This window comes from Polypterus senegalus, chromosome 12 (assembly GCF_016835505.1).
Source record: "Polypterus senegalus isolate Bchr_013 chromosome 12, ASM1683550v1, whole genome shotgun sequence".
NCBI lineage: Eukaryota > Metazoa > Chordata > Cladistia > Polypteriformes > Polypteridae > Polypterus > Polypterus senegalus.
This window is the reverse complement of record NC_053165.1, coordinates 143,479,980-143,503,591: the sequence shown is the minus strand read 5'-3', so window position 1 is coordinate 143,503,591 and position 23,612 is coordinate 143,479,980. Positions and strand designations below refer to the sequence as shown.

At 43.0% G+C, this 23,612-nt stretch overlaps 1 protein-coding gene across 2 annotated transcripts in view; it reads right to left on the bottom strand.

The window, feature by feature from the left end:
• Nucleotides 1-23,612, bottom strand: part of ccdc33 (coiled-coil domain containing 33) — a 335,403-nt gene that overhangs the window by 294,983 nt on the left and 16,808 nt on the right. For both annotated transcript variants that reach the window (XM_039773700.1, XM_039773702.1), the window contains exons 5-6: nt 18,578-19,089; nt 12,129-12,305 (exon numbers count right to left, since the gene is read on the bottom strand). In XM_039773700.1, the coding sequence (XP_039629634.1) occupies nt 12,129-12,305; nt 18,578-19,089 (689 nt within the window). The remainder of the gene's footprint in view (nt 1-12,128; nt 12,306-18,577; nt 19,090-23,612) is intronic.

Here is a 23,612-nt window from a genome sequence, read left to right as displayed (position 1 = left end):
TATTTAGGGGATGATGTATAAAATACGTAGACAGATTGACAAGCAGCCTTTACTTTATACAGCACCTTTCAACTGAGTAAACACCACAAAGCTTGTTATCAATAAAGGACTATACGTCCATCCACTTGTTAAATTACAAAAGCTGAATCCAATTCTGGAGGCCCTGGACACAAAGCACAAACTAGCCTTGGCTATGGTACCAGTCCATCACAAAGCATACTGACACACAAACACACATGCCATGTAAACCCATAAGCACTGGTTACCTGAATATGCAATGGATTGAAATGGAAGTATCTGTTTAAAAACAAGGAGGGCACAGGAAAACATGGGCAAACTGCATGCTAACAGTGTCCAGACTGGAAAGTGAATATGTGTCGAGGAGCTCTAAGACAGCTACAACAAGAACTGTGCCACTCAAATACAAGTATCCGCGTCAAAACATTTTCAGAACAGCTTAATTTCAGTGCTGCGGGTTACCAGAGTCTTTCCTGTCCTATCTGCATATATGTAGTGTCAGGGACGCCAACAGCAACAACCCGGCTGGGACGCTTTGAGGGATCGGAAGAGGGTCTATGCCCGCCCTGGATCACATGGGGGCCGCCATCCTGGTTGCTTTGGGGGCCACGGGTAGAGGGCATGGAAGCCCAACCCTGTAGGGACCCGTGGTCACCGCCAGGCAGGACCCCAATGCCTTGGGGACCCTTGACAGCACTTCTGCCACACCAGGAAGTGCTGGGGGGAAGAGGAGCAGGGACACCCAGAGAGCTTCCGGGAGAACAGCCGGCACTTCCGCCACTCTGAGGCGTGTCCAGGGAGGAGTGCCGGGAAACACCTGGAGCCCATCCGGGATGAAATAAAAGGGGCCGTCTCCCTTCATTCGAGGCTGGAGTCGGGTGGAGGCAGGACAAGGCAAAAGAGAGAGAGAGTGGAGGCGGCTCGAAGAGAAGGTGTTGAGTGGACAGGACTTTGTGGGGGTTTGTGTGTGTACTTGAAACTTGTAGATAATATTGTAAATAAACGTGTGGTGGTGTTTAACAACATGTCTGCCTGTCTGTGTCCGGGCTGCGTCCACAGTAGATACAAGGCAGAAATTAGGTTCCACAGTTCACACTGCAGGTCAGGATAAAAACCAAGATGTGGAGTCCAAGGAACTTTCTGTTGGCCTCTGTGATATAATTGTGGTGAGGCATAAGATCTGGCAAAGGTATAAAATTATTTTTAAAGTTGTTAGTGTTTCCAGGAGCACAGTGGCTTAAATATTATGAAAAGGAAGAAGTTTGGACACACTAGGGCTCTTCCTGGAGTTGGCCACTCGGCTAAACTAAGTAACCAAGCAAGAAGGCCCTTGGTCAGGCAGGAGACAAAGAACCCAATGGTCTCTCCAAACAGAGGTTCAGAAGTCCTCTGCTGAGATGGGAGAATGGATCTGAAGCACAACTATCTCAGCAGCACTACATCAATCAAGAATGTATAGTAGAGTGACTAGACAAGAGCCACTCTTGAGTAAAATTAATTTGACAGTTTAAAGGGCTCTGACAGCATGAAAAAAGAAGAATTTCTGCTTTGATGAGATAAAAACTGGACTTTTGGACAGAACCCCAAACAGTATATTATTCAAAGACCAGGCACTGATAGATAGATAGATAGATAGATAGATAGATAGATAGATAGATAGATAGATAGATAGATAGATAGATAGATAGATAGATAGATAGATTCTGTGGGACAGTGCCTAAGATGCCAGATGGTGATTTCTCTACAGTATGGCGGTACCTCAGATTCCCGCAGGGCACCATGGGATTTGAAGTTCGGCTTCTCAGCCCTGCTGGATACAGTGGGTGCCACCAGGAGACGCTGCAGGGGGGCCTGGGGACTCATATCTTTTCCTTAGCCCGGAACTACTATCAAATCAAGGAGACAGAAGTTCAGAAGTACTTCCGGGCCGACAGAAAACTCAACTTCTCCATCTGACTCGGAAGTGCGGGAAAGTCACAGGTCAGACACTATACAAAGGACTGTTGGAGACCCAGCAAGTGAGCTAGAGTTTGGAGGCAAAGGACAGAGCTTCCTGGGAGGTGTGGAGGAGAGATTTGCGTTGATTTATTGTGTTTATTATTATTGTATTGCTTGTATATGGTGGCAGAAGTGCTTCAGGGTGCTACTACAAGAAGAAGAAGAATTAAATACCTTCTTGGTGATTGGCCAGAAATAATGTGCTATATAAAATGAGGACTGCCCCCGTCACTGACCACTTTGGATAGATAATAAGATGTTCTAGATGTACATCCTTTGTTTGTGGAAATACAAGTGGACAGTCTGGTGACCCACATCATGCATCGCTTTGATGTCTTCTCCTCATCAGCCACTCTTGTCACCTCAGTTTAATGAGTATGCTGGTTAATACGAGCCTCCCCACCCCCTAGACAAATGACCTGGTCTCATTATCTAGGCATGATGCTTCAGCTGGTCTCCTTCTAACCTTAAGGCCCAGAGACTTCAAGAGGCTCAGCATTCTGTGATGGATGTGTGTGGTACAGCTTCTTAGATGTTAAATATAAAGGAGAGTGACGTGGGTTTTCCTATTAAGTCATACAAAAACAAATAAATAAATAAAGCTCACCAAACTGAACCAGGTACTTGAGTATAAAAATGACCTGCAATGTAAGCATGTGGCCTGTCGGCCAGTCAGCACGCGGGTGGCGCTGTCCTCGCCAGCCGACAATCTGTCACAATATTGAAACCCTCATTTATCAGAGGCTTGTAAAGAAATTCCCCTGCTGCTTGGCTGCACACAATTAGTCAGCAAGACCCCTGGGGTGCAAATCCTCTGTTTTAATTACTGTTCTCATTTATTACGGTGTTTTTCTGGAGATATATGACACCAGGTTTTCTGAGTGCCCCCCAAAGGCTAAGATAAAGAAATCACAGAAATGAAAAGGTAGGACAAGGAAACCCAGAAGGTGATCTCTGTCGATCACTGCCAGACTCCCGCAGCATTCCTTCACTTTTTCCCACCATCCTCCTAGACCCCCGAGTGTAGCTTGTGTGCAGCTCTCCTTATGATCATCCCTTTCACCATACAACACATACAGTATCTGTACATACTGAATAACCCAATGCCATTTCTCTTCTGATTTTACAGTCAGCATTGTTTCAGCATGAAGATTAAACTTTTTGTTGGGTTTCTGAGATATCTTTTCTAGTGTGCTTGTGTCTGTGCCCCAAATGCCCGCAACATTACAGTTACATTGTATAGTCCTCTCAACCTCTCCATTGCATGCTCATCAGTTTTCATCAGAAGATCATGTAGGGTATTTGCATACTTAGCTTCCTATCTCACCCCACAGCTGCCTGAACAACATTAATAAGATTCAATCAAACCCATAATCAGCCTAACTTTTACTTCACACCAACTAACAGTTTTTATTTTCCATAGTCAGGTTTAGCAGTGAGCAAGTGGACAGACGATGTCACCACCTGAGCTGCAGTGAAGCTCATGCACACAGAGACAGGAGAACACCAGTACCTCCCACAAAGCTGGCAGGTGTGCCACTGACCCTCAAGTGGGTCTGGATTGAAAGAGTCAGAGGAAAGGCACCATTAGGGCTTCATATCATGTTTTGGTGAAGTGACTCACTAAAGTCTACTTCCCAGCTCACTAATGAACTAATGTACATCAAGCAATGACTACGAAAATCCACAGACAGATTCAGCAATGACAGCAGGAGGCTGGATGGGTGGTGTCAGAGGAAACGTAAGGGTTAGCCTGCAGCGTTAGCCAGGGTGACTCTAAAAAACGTCTTCCCAGTTGGTGCTCCACCTCTGTAACACTGATTCTTTAGCATAGCTGGTACATGATAAATACAGTACTGACTCTTAGAAATAAATGATATTATATTAAGTACAAAATCTGACTTTTGTTTACCTACTGAAGCCTTTCCTAGTAAATCTGACACTATGCCTTTAGCGGAGGCTCTACCAAATGGTTTTACACATTTCTTCATAAATCAAGAGATTCTGGTTGAGGAGGTGGCCTTGGGATCATTCTTTGTGATGAACTGGAAGCTACTTCTAACAATTCAGGCAAAAATTACTTATTATGCACATGGGAGAGTTTAAAGGTATAAAGGTGTTGAGTCAAAGAGTTAGTAACAGGGAGGGAGGTGGATAGACTAAGGCTTACCAGTAAGAGGAAAGAACGATCCATGGGTTCAAGATGCTGTTGATGTCTAGTCAACTGCTGGAGAAAGTGAGCTGTGGTGTACAAAGGAGATACACATGGAGGAGGCCAGAGAGATGCGTAAACTAGGTTGCAGGTGTTGAATAGATGTGAGATGCCATTTGAGAAGGTCTGTTTGGTTCATTTATTTTTTTCTTTTCTATTACATGACTTGAAGACACACATGAGTGAAAGGGCCAGTTTGATTATGATGTCACAACGATTGCTAATCACAAGTGGGACTGAAGTTTATGATAGAGGTTGGGTGTGTCCATTGGTGGGATGTTAGTGCTCAAATATATGTGTATATATTATTTTGTAAGTGAATTTAATAGTTTAAAAAGTTTCTTATAGTCTATAAAAAAGTGAAAACCAAATTTAAGGACTCTGCATGTAAGAATAATGTAGGTGGAGACATCATTTAAAGAAGTCAGGCCCTGCTCATGTTGGGTCTCAAAGTGGGCAGAGATTATATAAAGATCATGTAGTGTTGATGAGAAATTTTAAAGAATAAGCTTGGTATTTTTCAAGTTAAAGTTATTTCTTCACAAACATGTTATAAATGCATCTTTCACACAAAATTGCATTCCAAATGCAGCATTTTCGGTAAATTTTTTAAAATGCACTGCCCACTGTGGCATTTTACAGTGGAGGCAATGGGGCATGGTGCAAAGTCAAGTTGGAAAAGCATGCACTGGTACAGAGCATTGCTGCACTCACTACATGATGAAACAACTTGGGATCACCCCAGGAAATGACCCTCTATCTGCCACAGCCAGGTGTTACGTGGGCGACCCCTTGGCCTGGTCCAGCCATTCGGGTTCCCAGAAATGAGGTTCTTACAAGCTGGATCACTCTTGGGGAAACGCACCACATGGCCGTACTGCCGTAACTGACGCTCCCTCAAAATGAAGGTAATGTGTCTCATTCTGGACTCCATGAGCCACCACTCATTCGACACAAAGTCAAACCAACGGTACCCAAGGATTTTCCGGAGAGACACAGTACCTAAGGAGTCTTCATCTCAGATCACTGGATAGCTTCCATGTCTCTCAACCATATAGCAAGACAGGAAACACCAGGACTCTTAAGACTTGGACCATCGTTAATATGCATAAATATTGGGAGCACCACACACCACTTTCCAGTGACCTCATGACCCCCCATGCTCTCCCAATCCGTCTACTGACTTCATAGGAAGGGTCACCAGAGACATGAATGTCACTGCCGAGTAATCCTCTCGACGAGGTGGACACCCTCTCCGCAGACAGACACACTGCTAATGGCTGTGCCCAAGAAGTCATTAAAGGTCTGGATCTTGGTTTTTATCAGGACACTCGCAAGCCCAGACACTCAGACTCCTCACTCAGTCTCTCGAGAGCCCCGATCAGAGCCTCCATTGACTCCGCGAAGATCACAGCTTCATCAGCAAAGTCAAGATCAGTTAATCTTTCTTCACCAACAGATGCCCCACAGCTGCTGGACCCCACGACCTTGCCCAAACACCCAGTACATACAAGCATTGAACAGAGTAGGAGCAAAAACACACACCTGACGAACCCCAGAATCAACCTGGAAAAACACAGAGGTCCTGCCTCCACTCTGCACAGCACTCACAGTCCCAGTGTACAGGCCAGCCATGATATCCAGCAACCTCAAGGGGATCCCACGAACCCTCAAGATGTCCCACAAGGCAGCTCAATCAACTGAGTCGAACAATTTACAAAAATCGACAAAGGCTGTAAAGAAACTCTGCCGATATTCGCGTTTGTACTGTTTGTAAAGAAATAAGTTAAGCTTGGAAAATATGAAACTTATCCATTAACATCAACATAGGAGTGGAAACTGACACTTTCAGCAAATGGTTTACTCATCTGTTAAATTTAGTAGGGTTTTGGCAGCTTGTCAATGGCCCGACTCACAGTGTATTATTGTGGAAAATGTTTTTTCTTTTTACATTGACCATAAACATTAGGCTTTTTGTTATGTGGGGTTATATACACCAAACTATAGTATTACATTATTTAACATCTTCACTTAGAAAAACCACCGGCAGAATAGCAGTGAAGGCAAACTGTTCTTCTTTTCAATGTAATCTAAATGTAATACCATAAGCAGAAGTATAGGCAAAAATACTACGTACAGTACAGTATATAACCTTGACTCTTGTAGCTGCAGTAGTTTTAAGATGGTCTTTCACTCCAGGTGGTGCAATTCTTCATTACAGGGACTCTCTCGAGGCACACAGCAGCTTATGTCATCGCTTAAGTAGGCTCTGTTCTGGTTTATATCTCCGTTAGGCATGGCCACCCTGTGAGTGCTGAGCTGTGCCTCCTTTAAAAGCACTCAGTAAGTAATTATGTGAGTTAAGAGAATGAATGTACCATTTGAATGGATTTCACATCAAGCCTTTTGTTAAATAAAAAAGCAGTCAATACCTCTGACCAAATCAAATAAGAATGCTAAAACAAACTGTTGAACCTTAACCAAGTCAAACAATTCCGTTGATGCCAGTTCAGCATTTCAGTCTGTGAGTTCTGCATTTCAAACGATAGTGCAAAGTCTCCATCAGCAGAATGGCACAATTCAGTTGCAAATTATGAAAACTTTCAAAGTTTACATCCACACAGCAATTATCATAATCCCAAATTAAATTAATTCATTACACACAGAGATGATATTAAAAATGTAACTATTCCTCCATTAAATGAAGTTATTTTTGATCACTACTTACAGTAGTCATGTTTGCCATCTTTTTGCATTTACCAATACAATAACAGATTAAAACAACAACAGTGTGACATCTAGATTGTAACTCTGCATCCAAGTTTGTAGATATTTTGAGAAACTCAAGCATAATTGTGGAGAACAATGTAGATCAGTTGACATCTAATTCTACTGCGACTTTGAAAGAAGTTTTACAACAATAAGAAACAAAGCTGCAGATCTTCCAAACTGCATAGACAGATTTAAACCTTACATAGTAGTTCTCTTTACAGTCTGCTCGGTCTACAATTCTAGATTAATAAATTACAACTGATATAATCTGGGTGTACTCTGTAGCACAGCACATAATCTAATAGATTAGAAATCTGAACTACAACTCAAAATACAGTACCCACAGGCATTACCATTAAATATTATACAAACGTCCTTAATGACAGACAGTAGAAGACCCCAGATTTCAATATCTCCCCATAAGCTAAACATTGCAGTGTCCGACCCCATCGCTCCTTGCAGATAAAGCTTTAGTAATTTTAACCTGAAAACAGAAAGTCATAACTTTAATTTCTAAAGTGAAATCTACTACATCTCACTTACACCCAGTCCCAACAAAATTAGTTTAAATGTTAAGCGCCCAGTGAAGAGCATTATACAAAAATAAACTGAAATTAATCAAACTGAGTACATTCTCTCCGCAGCTTCAGCAGGTAAGCACCTTGTCACCCATGAGCAACAGCGGATTTGTCACACAAACAGTCAAGAGAGCCCAAATCTCAAATTCATTCGCTCCAACTCAGCAAGGTCTTAATCCTGCCCTGCTCCACAACTGCCGTAACTTATGCTGTGTTCATATAACAGCACATATACAGTAAATATGAGTTTCCAAGGTGGATGCCCTACAGACTTGGAGCTACAAGTCAGACAATTTGGAGAAAACAGACCTTCCCAAATACTCCCTTCGCGTCAGTCAATTGACCACCATAATAAAAGAATAAGCATCTGTGTGTCCGTCTGGTTACTATGTGTCTGTCATTCCAACAGGTGGTGCATCACAGACTTTTGTAGCAATAAAATGAATTACATTAATTATTCCAACAGATAGCACATCACAGACATTAATACGGTTTTAATGAATCCCATACCAATGACATATTAACATAGACACATGCATGGCATTTGTCATTTCAACAGATGGCACCATGTTCTCCCCGTGTCTGCGTGGGTTTCCTCCGGGCGCTCCGGTTTCCTCCCACAATCCAAAGACATGCAGGTTAGGTGAATTGGAGATTCTAAATTGGCCCTAGTGTGTGCTTGGTGTGTGGGTGTGTTTGTGTGTGTCCTGCGGTGGGTTGGCACCCTGCCCAGGATTGGTTCCTGCCTTGTGCCCTGTGTTGGCTGGGATTGGCTCCAGCAGGCCCCCGTGACCCTGTATTCGGATTCAGCGGGTTAGAAAATGGATGGATGGATGGAACAGATGGCACATTACAAATATTTGTAGTAATGCATTTTATTACTTCAAATGTTTGTGTTGGATAATGCTGAGATCCACGTTGATTATTTAAATTTCAACCTGACTTAGATGGGTAGCAGTTATATTCTATATATCTAAAACAGTCTGGATGTCTGTCTGTCTGTCTGCAAGCTCCCTATAAAATTCTGTACCCTTTGACCAATCTGGAACAAATGTGGCATTGTTGCTCTCTAGGACTATACAGACAGGAAAAGATACTTTGTAGCCCAAAATCCCCAAAGTTTTCTGATTTTTCTTTACTTTTTTTTCCCTGTGTGGTACAGTTTGCACACCAGTATCACCTGTTGGGTCAGAGCAAGTGAAACATCCGAACAGGCTGAAGGCCCACTAGCAGATAAGGAGGGTGTTGTGTGAGGCCTAATCAAGAATGGAAGCGCAGCGCAACACAAAAGAAAATCAAAGGGTGCTTAACTCCTGCTTTGTTGGTTTTTTCTTCATAATTTAAGCACTGCAAACTTTCCATCTTGAACTAAGAGGGCAAGTCAGACTTGACAGCAGTCATGGTTACAACCCAGAAATGAGGTACCACAATTCTGGAATCCAAATAGACATAAAAAGAACAAATTTTTGACTCACATGATTAGAGACATTGATATATGAGACAGCAAGCAATAACAACAGGGTCACCATTTAAAAACACACAAATATTTGCTTTCTTTCCTTCACCCATTCTACAAATACAGGGTGGTCTGGATTTAATTATGCAGATCCAGATCGTCTGGATGACTTTGATTTATGCGGGGACGATTCCAGTTCATCGCAAAGGCGATTCTTCATGTCGTCAGTTCGCATACTTCTCGATGTTCCGGGATTTTTCGGGTGATTTTCTATGTAATAAACTTAATAAGTTATAGTGTAATGAAAATTGCATAATTAGATCTGGACCAACCTATATACCTGAGCAACACTGGGTACTTCAACTAGCATAAAATAAAAAAAATAATAATCTAACCAGGCAGAAATGCCATTTTTTGGTTGATTCCATATGGTGCATTTAGAGTAAAGTGATACATGTTTAATATGTTTATTTTGCTCTGTATTTTCACAAAACAATTGTGTATACCTTTATATTTTTGGATAACAAGATACAACTCAACAGTGTGTGGTATAGCGGGTCCACAGCTCACTGAGCAAAGGCCATTTTTAAATAATCACCGCACCCGAGGCGGCTTTGTGAGGGGGGGCGATGTTGTAGCGAGCCGCGGGGCAGTTGTCGATGTGGGCGTTTCTCACCATGTGCACAGGTGAGGAACTGCCCACATTCGTGATTGCTCCCGTGGTTAATGCTACAGCTGTGATGGCCCCTCACGTTATAAAAAAGAAGCGCAAGTGGTTGAAGGGGGAAAAAAATGGAGGAATGAGAAAAAGAGAGAAAAAGGAAAGGAAACAGGACGGAGGTTACCGGGAGCAGATGAGGAGGCAGGTCGGTGAAAGAGAGAGAGAGAGAGAGAGAGAGAGAGAGAGAGAGAGAGAGAGAGAGAGAACGAACGAACGAACGAACGAACGAACGAACGAACGAGCGAGAGCTCACGGCAGCTGCGAGGGCCTTGGGTGTTGGGCCTACACCCAGGCGTTTGAGTTGGATGTCGCTCCCGCTGAGCGATTATGTAGCGGGAGTGACCAAGAGGCTGGGATGAGTGCCATACCGGAGCCAGGGATCGGGAGGTCTCCAGTCTCGAATGTGTGTTGTAGGAGGGCAGCTGCATAGTGAGTGTGACTCTGTTGCGAAGCCTGGACAGGGAGATGCAGGGGAGTCACATGATAAAAGAAGCACCGAACTTGTTTGTTGTTTTAAGACTGCTTCCTAAAGAAGATTTTTAACCTCTCGTTTTAAAGGATTGTGTTTTTCTGTTGATTTTAACCTCCACCTTTTTATTGGATTATTTATTGAAGAAAGAACTGCACTTTATGAACACTGTTTTTTTTTTTTGTTGACTGTTTTTAATAAAAGCACTGTTTTCACTTTTAACCATCCCCTTGTTCAGATGCTCAATTATTTGCCTTCACTGACTAGCTCACTCGGTAACATTATCGACGGTGTGGGGTTCAAGTGCTTCCAACATCAAAGGGAGTGTGGAGCCAGAACCCACATCATCACACGGTGACCTTGCATTTCTCTGAATAGTCTGACCAGAAACCTACATGAACACGGCAAAGTGGGAAAATGAACCGTCACAAGCTGGAGCTCCGAATTCTCTGATAGTGTGTGAATGCAGCATTAGTCCTGATCCTTTAGCCTTGTCGGCGCCTCTCGGGCAGTCTGTATATTTCAGGTTTCCGCATGTATTTTGAAAAAGGGCAAAGCAGCAAGCCTTTGTCATCTCCTGAGCTGCCATGATGTTAAGGCACAACGAGCTGTAACAACAGTTGTGTCCCATAACCCTTTAGTTTGTGTCACTCGCTACTAGGAGGGCATTGTACTGATGGAGTTAGTGAAAGCAGGGAAGGTGTGTGACTTAATGAAATGAACACTTCGTCCCACCACCTTGGTGCTGCAGCCCAGAGATGGTGGCTGTGCGATTCCCTGTCAGGTGTCTGACATGTGGAGAAGTTTAAGGCATGGCCACTGCTGACTCGATTGATACACGCCATAATGCCCTGCATGTGTGGGGACACAATGTTTAGAGGGTTATGTGTTGCAGTGTCCACTGGTCCTGGCGCTGTTCTCTCCTCTTATCCTGTTTATGTGAGACCTCGTCACCAATTTCATAAACACATCACCTCGGTTACTCCAGTTGTTTCATTGTTCACATATTCATTGCAATGTACAAAAGAATGAAAGTCATCTCTATGGCAACTTTTCAAGCTGACTTTAAAAGACTCCTGGGTATCTGTGAGGTTAATAAAGAGTCGACACTGGGTGCCGATTCATAGATGATCAATGTCTGCTTTTTGCCAGCCTATGCACTAAAGCACCACCAGCATGAAGTACATTTAGCAGTGTCTAGGGAATGCTGCTGTCCAGCACGCCTGATCTATATGATATTCATTAATCCTGGATACTAATCATGGATGTGCCCCTAGGTCAGTAGAATGAACTTTTTACCCGTCTGATTGTTTTTCCTCAACGCTCAGCACATGACAGTTGTGTTGCATGTTACCCAAACACCCTTTTCTCAAAACGGGTTATGGCAATGGCAGAAATGCTCCAAGACATGTGCACATTCCTATCAATCATGAATGCAGAAAAGATCAAAGCATGGCCGAAACCATATTGAAAGCTACTGGATCACACAGGAGGGTCTGCAAACCTATAGGAACATTCCTGGCAAACTGTCGACTCTGTAAACTCTGGACACCATCACAACACATATGAGACCCTGACAGTGCATTTTCCTAAATTTCCCATACTATAGTCACTATATGGCCATCACGAGCCATAAGGAGAAAATGGGGGAACATGGTATCAAAGTTTCAGCTAAACTGAGCTGAGTTTTGGGCTCTGTTTAAATTGTGAGAAATTGATGGGAGGACAAACCAAATATCCTCATGTCATATTAACACACCAGCCAGCCTTGAATTGTCACAAACTTACTCCTCAGATTCAACTGTCTTGAGGCTTATCAGTCCAACCTCAACCCACTCATCTGGTGCATGTCCCTTACAGACCTCAACGTTCCCACAAGCAACACTCGTAGCCACTTCACTCACGTGTGTTGAAGGCAGGGGCTCCGGGCTTTGCGCAGGTGTGTACTGTGGAGATGGAAGGTGTAGGCTGGCCTCGCTGGGCAGTCGCCGCTGTCGCTGGTCTTGCTCCGGAGTGGAAGGCATGCTGTCCACAAGGTACTCAGCTGGCATCTCAGGAGAGCGCCTCCTATTGGATTTAGTCTATATATAGTGAAGAAATGAGTGATAGAGATAACACAGTGTAAAAATAAAAACGTAATACATTGATATAAAGCACTTTATGAAAGAAACTATATGCAATAATAATTCATTGTGGCAGGCTCTTTGTATTCAATTCGCACGTAGATCAGACTTGTTCAGCCCAACACGAGACCACGGTGGTCTGTGCCACCAATGGCAGAGCTGCACCAACCATAAAGACTGATGTATTGTCATCAGACAGTCCCTCTGTGATGTTTATGTTCTTTTTAACCTTCATTTTCTGACAAAATATGACCTTTGGATTTCAGGCAGAGTGAAGGGTAGCCAGAGGTGTCTCTCCTTAGGAACAAATCCTCTTTGTATAAGGTTTTAAATAGTACTATGGTGTTGGACTGTGTTAGCCATTATGTATGTAGTGAGAAGTCAAGCAAAATCCATCCATCTTTAATCCAACCCGCTATATCCTAACAACAGGTTCATGGGGGTCTGCTGGAGCCACTCCCAGCCAACACAGGGCGCAAGGCAGGAAACAAACCTCAGGCAGGGCGCCAGCCCACCACAGGATAGTCAAGCAAAATGACACCTTTTATTGGTTAACTAAAAAACATTACAATATGTAAGCTTTCGAGGCAACTTGAATGTAATCGTGAAGAAGGGGCCTGAGTTGGGTGGCACGGTTACACAGTGGCTAGCACTGCTGCCTTGCAGTTAGGAGACCCGGGTTCTCTTCCCGGGTCCTCCCTGCGTGTAGTTTGCATGTGCTCCCCGTGTCTGTGTGGGTTTCCTCCGAGTACATTGGTTTCCTCCCACAGTCCAAAGACATGCAGGTTAGGTGCATTGGCCATTCTAAATTGTCAGTGTGTGTGCTTGGTGTGTGTGTGTGTACCCTGCAGTGGGCTGGCACCCTGCCCAGGGGTTATGTCCTGCCTTGCACCCTGTGTTGGTTGGGATTGGCTCCAGAAGACCCTCATGACCCAGTAGTTGGGATATAGCGGGTTGGATAATAGATGGATGAATGGGGCCTGAGTTGCCTTGAAAGCATGCATATTATAATGTTTTTAGTTAGCCAATAAAAGGTGTCATTTTGCTTGACTTCTCACTATGAGGTCTTCACTAAGCCATATTGGGTAGGGCCAAACAAATTGCTGTGAGAGCAACTTCAGAAACTATTCCCTTAAAACTCTCATAAGGCTTTGAAACATAAAGTAGGCCTGACCCTGAAACCCTAATGCAGACTTACCATCTGCACTCTCAAAATAACATAAGAAATCTAACAAATGAGAGGAAACCGTTCAATCCATCATGCTTGTTTGTTTAGCTAATAGCTAAGCTGTCCTGATAGCTCATCTTAATGCCTCTTAAAGGTTGCCAAGGTTTCTGTTTCAATTTCATGTTTTTGTAGTTTGTTCCAGAATCCCACAACCCATTCAGTAAAGATGTGTTTCCTGGCTTCAGTCTGAAATGCAGTTCTCCTTTATATTCACTGGGTTTCTCAACTATGTGTTTCACCTTTTAGATATACTTTTTTAATGGCTTTGAGATTTTTTAAGACCTGTATTAGGTCATAATGCTCAAGACTATACAAGTTTAAGAGTAATGGGATGCACTTGTTTGCTCTCCTCTGCTCAGCTTCAAGTGCTGCTATGTCTTTTGTGTAGTGTGGTGACCAGAACTACAGTACATACAATACAGAGTAGTCCGTGGATCAGCACCTGTATATATACTGTACATTTTGAGACACTTGTAAGGTCCTGTGTTCCTTCTTGACCACTCAGGTCTGCTGATGAACAATATCTGGTGGACTCACCTCTGCATGCTATCAAATCTCAACCCAGACTGTTTTCATGTGTAGCTTCTCACTGGTGGAACGAGCTGCCCACCTCCATTCAGATTTCTGACTTTTTTAATGCAGACTTAGAAGCGTTTGAAGACCCTTTTGTTTGGTGAATTTCTATCTAACTGTTAGGTTTTGTAACTTAGGAATTGTAACTCGCTTGTATTTTTGTTCTGAGCTCTTCACTTGTGATAATTAATTTTGTCACCTTGTCCTGTAACACTTGTTCCCAAACAATCCCTCGGACTGATGTTTACTCAATTGTGTTGAGCTCTTTTGTAAGTCACTTTGGAAAAAAAAACATCTGCTAAGCAAATACATGTAAATAATAATATCCAAAATGAAATCCATGTGGAGCTGATCAATGAAAAGAGGAGCTAATGCCTCAGAACATCTAAGACCCTATATTGGCCGAGAGTGGTCCACCACAACTGTAGTTTCGGGGGCCTTTCTCGTTGGGCTCAAAACACAAAACTCAGGATAGATAACCAATTAAATATACATGACTAAAGGACAACAAGAATATAACAAATAATCAAAATAATAATGATTCCTTACATCTCTACATATATAAAATCCAACATCTGTCTGTCTGTCTGTCTTTCTCTCAGCATGCTTTTCACAAGAGAACTACTTAACGGGTTTAGATCGGGTTTTTTTTCTAGACTTTATTTGAACATTCCGGTTGATTTTGCAACTTCTCTCATCACGCTAAGAATCATAGTTCACTTGCAGGAACGATATATTCATGCTAATCCGAGACAGAGGCTGTGGGCCAAGGGGAGGGGGTAGAGTGACATCAGGAGAAGGAAGCCAGGCAGGGCCCTCCTCGCCGTCCTGTTTCACTTCTACGCAGGCGAAGCCACTGGGGATGGCTAGTTCATAATAAAATACAAAAGATTTGAACACAAAAAGAGAGAAAATGACAAAAAAAAACTTTCAATATCAAATATCCGGATTATGTTTTGATCTCTCGTTTTAAAAAAGGTATCATGCAAATTATTGCAGACTTCCTGGTCATGTGTTATCCAAGTTTGATGGATAAACCTTGAATTGCTATTCCAAAGACTCTCTTTTTGATTATTTCCCAATTAAATCTTTACCCTTGTCTTTTGATTTTTGACCCTTTGATTCTTTCAAAAGATTCATTCACAGTTTTTGATGTTTGCTTTATTCTCTGACTTCGAGTACTGGGTTTAGCTTTGTTCCTGGCAAAAACATTTCTTTGACCTCATGTTAACAAAATTGTTACAAAGCTTGTGTCACATTCATCTCCTGGTCCTCTCTCATTTCAAAATACTATGTTCAGTGTCTGAGATAGAACATTATCAAAATCATACACACAAAAAAACAGCAAAATAAACAAACAGTGGTTGAATTAGACTAAATCCTGGGATGAAGCCCTAGCAAAACTGTAACAATAATCTATGTATTGTAGCAGTTGGGGGCGCTAGCGCTCCCTTGAACCCTCAGGTACCACGCCAAACACCAGGTAAAAGTGCAATAATAATTATTTTTATTATTACAATAATTACGTGCACCAAGCACCCTCCACTCTACACTATTCATTAACCACACAATAATCAATCCAATAAATCACAATCCTCCACTCCCAGACGCGTTGCCCTCCTACCACCCAGCTCAGCTTGCCGTCTGGGAGCTCCCATAGTCCTTTTATAGTTCCTGACACGGAAGTGTTTCTCATCCTTCAGTCCATAATGATCACTTCCGGGTCAGATAAAAATCCTTTTTTCTCACCCTGGAAGTACATTATTCCTTCTGGTCATATGACTTGGAAGTACTTCCGGGACATAGGACAAATAACACTCCCCAAGCCTCCTGGTGGCTCCCATGGTATCCAGCAGAGCTTTCCATAAAAACTACAATGTCCATGAGATTCTGCTGGAATTTGGAGACCTTCCATGCCGCTGTAAGGGCTCCCTCTGGCGGCCTGGGGGTATTGGCCGGAATACAAAGCCGGCCATGGACCACAATATATAAAAGTAAATGTGTGTATGTATGTTCCAGCATCATGTCCTAACGGCTGGAGTAATTTTCATGAAACTTGGTACACATGTTCCTCATTGGTCAACTAAAAATACTGTAGGGTGAAATCAGTTGTAACACACCCCCTTCTGGGTAGGGTGGGGGGTGATCTTCCGGTCTTGTACGCATGTTATCATCCAGTTGACACTTGGAACGACCACCAGAGGGCAAACTGGAGGCGACTCCCAGCATTCTTTATGTTTGAGCGCCACCATGCCCGTGTTGCTTTTGAAATTAAATAGAGTTCTACGTGTGGAAGTGTGTGTGTCTGTCTGGCCCAGAAGTGAGACATAGAGTCGGGGTGAGGCCTCCAGCTACAAGGATAAGCATGTGAGGCCAGTACACCGGCAATGGAAACCTCCTAAGAAAGACCGTCGCTTAGCTGCTAATGCACAAACGATGCAAGCACTTCGGCAACATGAATCCTTCTAGCAGAGAGATGCCCAGAGTAGTTCTGACGATTTAAATACTTTCTAGGATCCCTTGCTTTTAACAGCACAGGCTTACACAGTTAGTATATACCAGGTGACTGCCAGTATTCTTTATTTTTGAGCAGCACCGCACCCCTGTTGCTTTTCAAATTAAATAGAGTTGGCCGTTTCTGGGCGTCAACTAGATGATAACATACATACAAGACCACAAGACAAGGACATTAGTGAGTCTTTGTTTCTTAATTTATTGTTATTTTTAACGTTGTGTTTTTTTAATTAAGTTTTTCTCAAACTATTAAAAAAAACACGAGGGCGAACTGGAGGGGACTGCCAGCATTTTTATGTTTGAGCACCACTGCGCCCCTGTTGCTTTTCAAATTAAATACAGTTGGCCGGTTCCGAGCGTCAACTGGATGATAACATACATACAACACCGCAATACTGCCACATTAGTGAGTCTTTATCCATCCATCCATTATCCAACCTGCTATATCCTAAGTACAGGGTCACGGGCGTCTGCTGGTGCCAATCCCAGCCAACACAGGGTGCAAGGCAGGAAACAAACCCCGGGCAGGGCGCCAGCCCACAGTAGAAAACCCACGCAGAAACTGGGAAAACATGCAAACTCCACACAGGGAGGACCCGGGCAGCGAACCCAGGTTTATTGTTTGTTAATTTACTTTTATTTTTAAAGTTGTGTTTTTTTTTATTATGTTTTTCTCAAACAATTAAAAAAAAACTTTATTTTCTTCCCGGGCAACACTGGGTATTTCAGCTAGTATTTCATAAAAGCAGAAGATGAGAGGTGTAACTTGAAGCTTTTTCAAAGTTTAATTCATATAGCATCTTCCCTAATGAGCAAAATCACCAACTTCTTAATTAATCAGAAACACCACCAACATTGTCAGAGAGAAGGACTGAAACCACAGGGCACAAGCTGGTACTGACGTTGAATGCCAAGCAGGGAGTGTTAAAAAGCTGGGGCTCAGGTTTAATGTAGGCTGGGTGAAGAAAGAAAATGAGTGCCACACGGAGTGCCAGACATGGCCGCTGCAAAGCTGAGGATTAGCAACAAGATGGAGAGCACTACAAATCTGAGAGCCAAGTGCCAGACTGAAAGCATTGTGAGGCAGAGGATCAAGTTTGAGATACTGTAGGTGGTGCCATGAAGCTGAATCTAATTAGACAGATGGGGATGCCGTTAACCTTGAGACAATAGTGGAAATGGGGGTGGGAAGGACCACAAAGGTGAGGACTAAGTTCAAGATACAGGAAGGTCTCTGGTTATGGCAATTCTGCAGATACAAATGAGCACATTAAAAAAGAATTCTATTCAACTGAGTTTTGATTCATTTTCATCTGGTGACTGGGATTTCTAGAGGCAAAAGTGATGTTCTTAAAAAACCAAGTCCAAGTTAAGGGGAGTAAGTAGTGACAACAATGGCTGAATGGGCGAGGACTCGAAGGTGGTCTTACTTTAAAAAGCATAAGTACCACAGACAGATTTTACCTATGTGGACAGAGAATGAGAAAAAGTTAATAGAAGATGTAGGGGAGAAAAAAAACAGGCGAAGACCACAAGACCCAATAGCAGACAAAAAAAAGAATAATGGAAAAGAAAACATGGACCTTAGTGATTGAAACATTCCGAGCCATCAAAAATATCATCGAAAGCAATGATTGTACACTTAGCCCAGTCTCCAAAATGGAAACGGTTGTATTATTTATGTAGTGTCTTTCACAGTAAACACCATGATAAATAAAGTAACACATTTTAATGACAAGGACTACATAGACAATCATAAACTAAACTGCCACACTCACTACTCCACTGAAGCAAACAATAATAAAATGAACTTGATCATCTGATAAACTGCATGAAGACACCATGTTGGAGCGCCAATTGCTTTGGTTTTCTGTAAAATTTAAAGGAGGAGCTACCAAAAACCTAGGACACATACCGGTGGAGATTTCGGTGGGCTGAACACTGGAGAAGTCTGCGGCTCTGGTGAAGCCTTCTGAGGTACTGGAGATGATGAAGGCCCAGGCTCTGCCTCTGACTGGGAGGCTGTGGGACTTACTGGAGGTTCTTGAGCAGCTGAGGGTCCTGGAGAAGGAGCTTTGGAGCGTTGTCCATTGCTGTGACTTTCTTCCATGATGGATGGCATGCGTGAGCTGGAACTGCCATTGACAGGGGGTGGGCGAGCCTCATGGAACTTGACAGTGTAGGCCAGCCGACCACAGTGCATGGCGAGGTAGTCATTTTGCACACGGAGAAGGGCCATGATTCCACTGTAGTGATACAGCTCATCATTTTTGCCAGCGTTCACGTTGATGCGAGGAGCATTAGTTCGAGGGTAAATAGCAAAGAAGGCCTCACCGGCTTTGACCCCGTTCTTGATCTGATTGTCTGGAATGCGCAAGGCTTCAATTTTCAGACGTACGTCATGGTTTTTGTCATTCTTACAGAATCCTGGAAAGAATAAAAACAGTAGTCAAAGGCACTTGCCGTCATAGGCAAAATAAGAAAGTACAAGCAGCACACATGGCCTAGGAATCAAAACTGTTTAGTGCTCATAAGGCCTGTCAATCCAAGTAAGTCTTTGCTGGGAGCATCTGTCAAACATGTCCACCTCCAGCAAGCAGAGGAACTAGAGAGGGGCAGCACTGTGGATTGAGTAGGAATCAAGTTACTTCAAAAGCAATGGTCACTCTTTCATGCAAAAAGAAGTGTTTCTCTTGAGATAATTTCAAATGGCCTATGACGGTGTTAAAACCACTCATTCTTGGGGAGATGGGAATAACCCAATGGTTAAATGATGAAAAAGAATTTGCTTAGGAACCAGACAGCTCTTTACTATTACAGGAATTATTAACATTGTGGCAAAGACAACAGGAGGTGCCAGTAGCAGCACTGCAGGGAGGCTCACAGTGCAGTGAAGGTGAGTCAACAAGCCATTAAAGTTCAGAAAAGCAATTACTCAAAAGAAGAGTCCATGGTAAGCCAAACACTACATTGATACCAAGCTTAACACATAAGAAATGTGAATTAGCAAAATCAGGCACTTCTTAAAAAAACAAACTTCAAAACATGGTGCTGTTGGAGATGCCTTCACTACAACTTGGACAGTAAACCAGTACCATTAGGAACCACCCAACTGACATGACTTTGCAGCCATGCTGGTTGTGCTGAGTTAGTGAATGGACTGACTGCAATGAGAAGTGGGAAAATGGGTGGGCAATAGCAGAACTGAATCACTATCAGGAATGAGCTCAGGCCCCACCCCCCGCATGTCCTTTGTCTCTTGGCTCCTCCTATTTTGAATCATGTGATGGAACTTAGCAACTTAGGGCCAAGGGGTGCTCAGTCCGTTGAATTGCATGAGCATTTGCATTTGCAGCCACAATCCTGATCTTCCTATGGTTTTGTAATTTTTTTAGGGGGGGTAAAGGGTTTGGAATTCTCAAATGATTTTGTTCTGTTTTGTTTTTATGGGGAGTTTTTCTTGTCTTCTTAGGGAGTCAAGGGTGGAGGGCTGTCAAAAGTGGGCTTTTAAAGCCTATTGAGGAATTCCTTGTGTGATTTTGGGCTATACAAGAAATAAATTAATGTTGTTGTAATTTGGAATCCCTTTTATAACTTTTTGTCTGTTCTTTTTTTCTTTTTTAGTATTTTCTTTTTGATGCTGTCGCAGTAGGGGGCAGTAGTGCTCCTTTGATCCCTCAGGTACCACGCCAAACACCTGGTAAAATTGCCACAATAATTATATTTATTATAATAATGTGCACCAAGCACCCTCCACTCCACTATATTCATAAATCACAATAACAATACAATAAACCAATAATAATCACAATCCTCCACTCCCAGACGCGTTGCCCTCCTACCACCCAGCTCAGCTCGTTGTCTGGGAGTTCCCAGAGTCCTTTTATTCCTCCTGACCCGGAAGTCTTTCTGCCCAACAGTTCCACAAGTCCTTATTCCTTCCGAGTCAGAGTAAACAGTACTCTTCTTCACCCCGGAAGCCCGTCGCTCTTCCTGTGACGAACTTCCGGGTCATGGTGCACAAATGAGTCCACTGGCTTCCCGACAGCGACTCCCAGTGGCCCCCAAGGTATCCAGCAGGGCTGTGTATAAAAACTCCATAGTCCATGAGGCCCTGCTGGAATTCGGGGCCCATATATGCTCTCGGGAGAGCTCCTCCCGGCGGCCTGGGGGTGAGGGCCGGAGTAAAATGCCGGCAATCCACCACAATGCATTCTTTTTATTTAACACAGTGCTTTTTTGTATAGCACTCTTCACTGAGTAATATCCTTTGCTTTTCCCTGTTGCTTTTTTTATCACCCTTTTGAATTACAGACTTCATAAACTTCAATTATGTTTGCCATCATGTCTGTTTCTTCATAGGCTCACCCAGACCTGTACTATGACTTTGATGCACACAGTCTGCTGTACTTTACAGAGTGGTAAATTGTACGGTAGTCCTACTACACACTTTTACCTCCAGACACCAGGGGCAGTGCTGTACATGATCAGTCCTCTGTGAGCTCAAAGAGCCACAGTGAACCTGACAGATGGTACATGACAATAGCAGCTAGGTGGCTCTGTGGGCATAGAAGTCCTGGCAGGGCAGCATCAAGTTAGGGCTTGGACGGCTAACATGATAATTATATTTGAATACTAACACTCACCTATTCTGTTTCTTTTCTCGGTACCCAAATGTGGCAATTGGTGCCACGGCCCACCTGCCAAGTTGTTTGCCTGCCTATGGTAAAGTCATCCCTGATGGAGGATCACAGGAATCATGGGAAAGAGGGGTTCTTTCATCGGAGCAACGTTTCAGCCGTGGCATGGCCAAATGGGGAGGCAGCTAGATGGATGAGGTCTCCAGGACTCTAAAAATATCCAAACCTAACTATGTCATATCATCTACTGTTAAACCGTACTTCTAAAATTTTTATTATTATGCTGTATTAAGGAATTGTTCTGTGTATTGTATTGTATTGACCCCCTACTTTTGACACCCACTGAACACCCAACCTACCTGGAAAGGGGTCTCTCTTTGAGCTGCCTTTCCCGAGGTTTCTTCCATTGTTCCCTACAAGGTTTTTTTGGAAGTTTTTCCTTGTCTTCTCAGAGAGTCAATGCTTGGGAGCTGTCAAGAGGCAGGGCCTGTTAAAGCCCATTACGGCACTTCCTGTGTGATTTTGGGCTATACAAAATAAACTGTATTGTATTGTAAACTGTACTGTCAGAAAAGAAGAGGGGAACTTCAGTGGGATTTAGCTAGTCTGATACTAAGCTGGCAAATATAGTTTATGACATAGTGAAAAGTGGTAGATAAGCACTTGGAAGGGAAATAATAGGCTCCCACATAAGTTTGCAGTAGGATGTTAGTGGCAGATTAGGCACCATGAGCAGGTTGGTGCCATGGTGTGCATTACCGGGATAGGGTCTGAGCAAACAGTAGCAGAATACTTCTAGAATACTAGAAGTGATGTTTTCTCTCATTTAATTTATTAACTTTTTGTCTTTGATGTATTTTGTGCTAGAATATGTTTTAACTTTCTTTTTCACCCATCCATCCATCCATTTTCCAACCCGCTGAATCCGAACACAGGGTCTCGGGGGTCTGCTGGAGCCAATCCCAGCCAACACAGGGCACAAGGCAGGAACCAATCCTGGGCAGGGTGCCAACCCACCGCAGGACACACACAAACACATCCACACACCAAGCACACATGAGGGCCAATGTAGAATCGCCAATCCACCTAACCTGCATGTCTTTGGACTGTGGGAGGAAACCGGAGCACCCGGAGGAAACCCACGGTGTACATTATTGAGCATCTATTGATATTACTCTTTTGTATTAAAGTAACTCTGCTGTCTTTTCTTGTATGTTTAACATGGTGTTTAACATGTTGAGCCTAAAGGGGCAGGGCCCCTGATGCCTGGCACCACCTCAATGCTATTTAAGGACCCAGGAGAGATAAGATGACCACAGGGGTATTAAACCAAACACTTTGTCTTCTGGTTATTCTTTGGACTTTTACAATATTACAAGTGTTTTCGCTTTCAGATATGCTGATTATGGGATTGCGGACTGTGTGTGTTTGATTGCTGTTATTTACTTTTTTAGGCATTACTTTTTTCTATTCACTTTTGCTTTTTTTTATATTAACTTATGAATATTTTTGTTAATAAATCTTTAAGATAAAAAAGGGGCTTTGTTTTTGTTTTTCTAAACATCCTCTTTTGGGCCTGTGCAGGTTGAAAGCCTGTTACTGTAGCGTGGGGTAAGGCTGATAGATCGATCAAAGGAAGTAAATTCATGTACACACAGAGGTGCAACACTGCCCAGTAATAACAGGTATTCTAAATTAAAACAGGTACATGAAATGAATAATACTATAAATAAACACAATTATAAGTATATATTATGAATAAGTGTTTTATTTTTAGTTAGAGGTATGTAAAAAAAAAGGCAACACAAGTGAGCAGGGGGGTTATTGCACATATTCATTTGTAAATGCTTATCGTTTGCTAGGTCTCATCAGACTGTACTCCTTACTCTGGAGTTTGGAGGTAATGACTCATTATGAACTCTACAGCCAGGCACAAGTGGAACAGAAAAGAGTTTAGGTGGGTAACACTGGACTAGCACCATAGTGGTCAGAACCTTTGACTGGTCAGAACCTCATTTGACACTATGTTAGTAGTACCAGGTTAATCCTTGCAATACTGTCTGATGAGGCAGCACAAAATTAGCACTTGGTGGTCATTAGCTGGGTTGTTTCTAAGTGGACAGTATCAGGTTATTGTCTAACCTGGCAGATTAGTTTTTGGGTAAGAGGGCAAGTGTGAAAAGTCCTTTACAACTCATTTGCTGAGTCAGACACTATTTCAATAGCAGAACAAACCTTGAAGGAGTGAGAACTGCCCATGTACTTAAATGACAGAGCCCTGCGTAGAAAGAGGGAAAGGAACTCGCTCCA